At 42.2% G+C, this 5949-nt stretch overlaps 1 protein-coding gene across 1 annotated transcript in view; it reads left to right on the forward strand.

Annotated features, from left to right (window-relative positions):
• The first annotated feature begins 1494 nt into the window (after window positions 1-1494).
• The window catches only part of LOC143279413 (uncharacterized), a 6659-nt gene continuing 2204 nt past the window's right edge, over window positions 1495-5949 (forward strand). The window contains exons 1-3 of the mRNA XM_076583457.1: window positions 1495-1611; window positions 2747-2931; window positions 3428-3663. Of these exons, the coding sequence (XP_076439572.1) occupies window positions 2784-2931; window positions 3428-3663 (384 nt within the window). The 5' untranslated portion in view covers window positions 1495-1611; window positions 2747-2783. The remainder of the gene's footprint in view (window positions 1612-2746; window positions 2932-3427; window positions 3664-5949) is intronic.

Consider the following 5949-nt stretch of genomic DNA (forward strand, 5'->3'; position numbering starts at 1 on the left):
CAACATGAAATTCTTGACGACTCCCAGCATGGGTTTAGAGCCAGAAGGAGTTGGAAAACCCAACTGTTAACACTATTCCACGACGTCGCCAAAAACCAGGACAGCAAACAACAGACGGATATGGTAATCCTGGATTTTTCCAAAGCCTTTGACAAGGTCCCTCACAAACGCCTCCTCCGCAAGCTGGACCATTATGGTGTACGAGGATCAAGGCCTTTCCGAGTTTCCGATCGCACCCAAATCGTTTTAGCTGAAGGCGAAAAATCTGAGCCAGCACCTGTCATCAGCGGAGTCCCACAAGGGACAGTTCTAGGACCCATCCTATTTCTTATTTTCATCAGTGACCTGCCTCAGAACATCAAGGCCAACATCCGATTGGTTGCTGATGACTGTATAGTCTACTCCACCATAAAGACTATCCAAGACTGCAAGATGCTCCAACAAGACCTTAACACACTGTCCGATTGGGAGCAGCGTTGCGGGATGGAATTTCACCCCAAAAAATGTAATGTCCTCACCTGTTCAACATCAAGAAACCCCATCAACTTCAACTACAAACTAAAAGGACACGCTCTCGACCACGTCGACAGCTCGAAATATCTTGGCGTCGACATAAGAAGTGACATCAACTGGAAAGATCATGTAACAAGAGTCACCAACAAGGCCAACAGCATGGCCCGGTAGGCTTTCTGAAAAGAAAACTGAAGACGTCCAACAAAACCACCAAACCAATGCTTACCTAACCCTTGTACACCCACATCTGGAGTATTGCTCATCAGTTTGGAGCCCGTACAAAGTAGGCCAAAAGGAACTTAGATTGAAATAGTACAAAGAAGAGCAGCACGTTACGTATACAATGACTATGGTTGGACCAGCAGCGTAACATCCATGCTGCAAGAACTAGGATGGGAACCCCTTGAATCACGACGAAACAGGCAGAGGCTAACTTTCATGCACAAGATCGTATATGGCACTGTGGACATCCCTCCAGACAAATTTCTCAAGAAAGGATCCACCAAAACAAGATCAAATCACCGACACAAGTTTGCACACCTCGGCACCTCCTCTGACCCATACAAGTTCTGTTTCTTCCCGTCAACCATTCCTGCCTGGAACTCCCTGCCTGCAACAGCAGTAGAGGCTCCCTCCTCGGTATCATTCAAGAGGGAGCTTATCAAAATCCCAGCTTAGACCCCTCCCCAACTAGCCCTGCGGTAAATGCAGGATAGGGTTGTGCCGGTCCAGGTCTTGACCTGTGTGTCGCTACGATTACCGAGATAAGCCTGTCCAGATACCAGGTTAGGCTAGTTGGGTCACCCCTAATTTCATCTTGAAGGTGTTTATTTATTTATATTTTTTAAATAAACAAAATTTTATCAATTATTTTTTCAGGGAATTAAGATGTATGGTTTCAGAATAACTTCCCTTGACACTTTGTTTACCTTGACTGCGTGAGACACAACGCTGTTTGCTTGCATGGAACCGGTTGGTTGGCTGGTCACGCCTGAATAGTTTGACCTGATGCCAGTCCGCAGAGGTGTGGGTCATGTATCCAGGATTGCTTTGTTTTTTTTCACCAAATCTTTTCTCAACACGGTGATTGATGTTCAGGTGAGACTGTCAGTGTCACTCGAGTTCAATTAGTGGATCGAAGTCGATACATTTGGACCTGTGGAAAAGCCCAAACAAATTAGAACCGACTATGGTTGAGTTCAAGGACCCCTATTTTCGATAGACAACAAACAACCCCAAAATTTATCAGGAAGCAGTCGTACAAAAGCTGATACCCTGCTGTGTGAAGTTGTGTACCTTGTGAATGGAGAGAGTTACGACTCTTTATTGTTGTTTTATCTGATATCCCGCGTTGCGGATTCGACCATGTGTGTTCAAACAGTTTGCAAACTATATATTTTTCTCTATCAAGACGTCTTCATGCTGTATTGTTTCTTCAGCTCTGATGCTATTGTCATTTCCTGTCAGAAGCAGCTGCTGCTGTTGAAATTGCGTACTTTTGCAAGTACTACAGCTGCTGCTGCTGCTGGTGGTACAGTTTAAATGTTGAGGATTGAAATTAGCACCAACAGTAATAGCAGAAATAGCAAAAGGATTGACCTTTTCTTAACTGATTTGCAGTCCTGGTTAATAGAAATTAACCAACACACTTTTTTGTTTGCTGTGCATCCTATTCATTATTTTAATTATTATTTCATTTGTCGTTTTCCTTTGTTAAAGAATATTCTAAAAGATGATTACTTGTGAATTTAAAAAAAACAAATCAAAACAAAACACATTTTAGAGACCAAATTAGTATATTACACTTTGATATTTTTTACTACAATTTTGCATGCCAAAATTTCTAAACAAACTGCAAAAAGAATGTTTTGTCTCCTTAGAACAGGACTGGTGCATTGTCTGGGAACTGACTGAGTCTGATATGTTTATACCTTTAATACTTTCATCTTCTCAGATTTTGCATTTAAAAATTCAAAAGGTAGAGAAAGATAGGGGGAAATCAGAACACCCCGGGCTGTACATCCATGTTAGAGATTAAATATCTTTTTTTTTTCTTTATGTTCCTATGTTTCTCTCTCTCTCCCTCTCCCTGCGTGCGTGCGTGTTTGTGTGTGTGTGTGTGTGTGTGTGTGTGTGTGTTGTTGTTTGTTGTTGTTGTTTTTCTGCATTTTCCCTGATCAAGTTTGTTGCATGTACCCACTTCAAGACCTGTGACATGATCTCATCATTTCAGATAAGAGTTTAAGACCACCAAGCTTGCCACAGATAGCATGGGATCAGGGTCCTCCAAGAAGAAATCCCCAGCTCCAAAAGCAGTGGATTCTAAGCCCAGTGAACCCAGTCGCACCTCACGCTCACTTTCAACCAGTGGTTCCAGTGCCAGAACAGCAGAGCCAGCCAGTATGATGCAGAGTAAAGGTAGACATTTTTCTTGCTGCAGACTGTCACCATAATTATCATCCTTTGATACTCAGCTCTAGTGTATAAATGGCCATACTCATTACACAGATACAGAAGATACAGACACAGTCACACACAGTAGATACTACACAGACATTTACAGACATACATGCAGGCAGGCATGTCCACACAGTTCTACACATACACGCATGTACATGCACACATTTGCAGGTATGCATGACACACACACACACATCTACACACACACACATGCACGCACACACACACACATCCACACACACATCTACACACACCACACCAAACACACACACACACACCTACCTACCTACCCACACACACACACACACACACACACACACACACCAACACACCCACTTCCACACACACACCCTTCCCCACAACCCCCCCTCCACATACACACACATACCCACCCCCCATAACCCACCAAGTCAAGTCAAGCCAAGTCATACTTTATCAGAAATGTGTTATGTAGATCCAGCACCAGCAAGTGGACAAGGTGAGAAAGAGAAGGAGCAGAAGAAGGAGCAGAAGGAGAAAAGCCTGGTGACAGGGGTGGTGGCCAGAGGGAAGAGCAAAGCCAAATGGGAGAGCTTCAATGTGGAGGACCTGATGCTGGCTCTGGATGATTTGGACCACAAGAAGGAGTGGTACGATGTAGTTGACTCCATGGTCATCGAGGAAAGGCCTGTCATTGTACCCAACACCAAGGTGAGAATTTGTGGGTGGGAGTAGTTATCTGTACCACATGGTTTTCCATTTTGCCTTTTCAGCAATTTTTTCCTTTAATTTTTTCGCCCCCCCCCCCCCCCCTCCTTTTTTTTTTCTTTCTTTCGGTATTAACTTATTCTAATCCAGGTGTAAGTTAACTCATACCAGATTATTTCCCCTGCAGATCAGGTATGACTATTCTCATACTAACAAACTATTCCAATTTCATTTATTCTTGCTTGGTACAGTTAGCATTCTAAACTGAGCCGTTTACGGATTCCAGAAGCATGAAAATGAAGCTTTGGTCAATTGATTAAATAACACTTCTCCATTGATTTTCACTGTATTAGTGAATCACCCTGATTTTTTCTGCAGTGGTCTGATGTAGTGCTGGTCCATGGGAGTTGTAGCAGGCATGTAGCTTTGGGGTAGAATGAGTTAAGATATACACTTCGGTTCAGCTGCCGACCCAGCCACAAACTTTACAACTCTTATCCATGAGAACTACACACAGTCAGTGGGAGGTGATGTAAAAAAAAAAAATAAAAAAAAAAAAAAAAAATCTGTGATCAACAGAGCATCGTGTAAGTGTCCATTTTAAATAAGTCATACAAGCCACCATGTTCCCTCAGTTCCTTTAAGTAACAAATTTCTAAAGTTCAAAAAAATTAACTTAGTCTTTTGGCTACCACAGTTTTAGTTTTTGTGCTCCCACTGCCTTGAATTCACTGCCTGTTTGTTTTCGGTATGCATCATCTCTCCCGCTGATCAAATCCCAGCTTAAAACTCATCTGTTTTGTGATTGGCTCGTGTGATGTTTTTTTCTCCTCCACTTTGAATCTGAGCTTTTTATCTGTTCATGGGTGGGTTGGTGTATGGCTGAGTGTGGTTTATCATTTTGTGGGCATGGTTGCCAGCCCATTGAATTTGAATTAACTTTGAGAAATGCACTGTACAAATGCCAGTCATGATAATTATCATCATTATTAAGAATACCATTGCTTTCTTGAATTTCGTTTATATATATATATATATATATATATATATATATTTGATATATAAAGGTCCGAGCAGACAGCACAATTAGACATTAGGTCGGATATACTCTGTCCATGGTCAGCTATGACCGGAGGAGGCCTACTACTACTACTATATTTGATGTCAATGTATGTAAATTGTCAGCAAATAGGTTTGTGTATTTGTTATGGATAAAATTTGAGAATGTCAGTAAAATGTATTTGCTGTTTATCTGGAAAGCATTTCCACACCCACAGGGAGTTTTCAGCATCAAGGTCAGTATCATGACAATCGAGATCTGCTGGAACTGGACATCAGTATATTTCTACTCCTCTTGGCAAATACATCCCTTCAGGGATGTATTTCTCTTCTGCTGGTAACAGAATCTTTTCCGTTCCCAAATTAAACAGAGAGAAACACGGTGGGAGAGTTTTACATCTTCAGCCTTACAAACTGGAATTCACTGCCTTTTCCAGTCTGTCATGGTCTCTCACTCACATCCTTTGAAACAAATCTAAAAACATTCCTTTTCAAGCAGGCTCTACATGATTAAGGCACTCCCTCTGTATCTGTATTCTATGGATCCACAACTCTTACTTTCACGTGATGTGTTATTGTAAAGTGCTTTTAGAGGTTTGAAATCGCTAGAAATGTACACCTATTACCATTATTATTATGAAGATCTGTGTGTGTAACTGTGTGTCAACGTAAAGGTTGGCAGACTATGAGTCTCTTCATCAGCACATCTGCCTGTGTGTGTTTGTCAGTGTAAAGGTTGGCAGACCATGAGACCGTGCGTCTCTTCATCAGCACATCTGTCTGTGTGTGTTTGTCAGCGTAAAGGTTGGCAGACCATGTGTCTCTTCATCAGCACGTCTCTGTGTGTGTGTTTGACAGCATAAAGGTTGGCCGACCTTGTGTCTGTTCATCAGTATGTCTGTCTGTGTGTGTGTTTGACAGCATAAAGGTTGGCTGACCTTGTGTCTGTTCATCAGTATGTCTGTCTGTGTGTGTGTTTGACAGCATAAAGGTTGGCTGACCTTGTGTCTGTTCATCAGTATGTCTGTCTGTGTGTGTGTTTGACAGCATAAAGGTTGACTGACCTTGTGTCTGTTCATCAGAACATACGTCTGTGTGTCAGCGTAAAGGTTGGCAGACGGTGCGTCTCTTCATCAGTACATCTGTCTGTGTGTCAGCGTAAAGGTTGGCAGACCTCGTGTCTGTTCATCAGTATGTCTGTGTGTGTGTGTGTTTGACAGCATAAAGGTT

Source organism: Babylonia areolata, chromosome 2 (assembly GCF_041734735.1).
Source record: "Babylonia areolata isolate BAREFJ2019XMU chromosome 2, ASM4173473v1, whole genome shotgun sequence".
In the NCBI taxonomy this organism is placed as follows: Eukaryota; Metazoa; Mollusca; class Gastropoda; order Neogastropoda; family Buccinidae; genus Babylonia; species Babylonia areolata.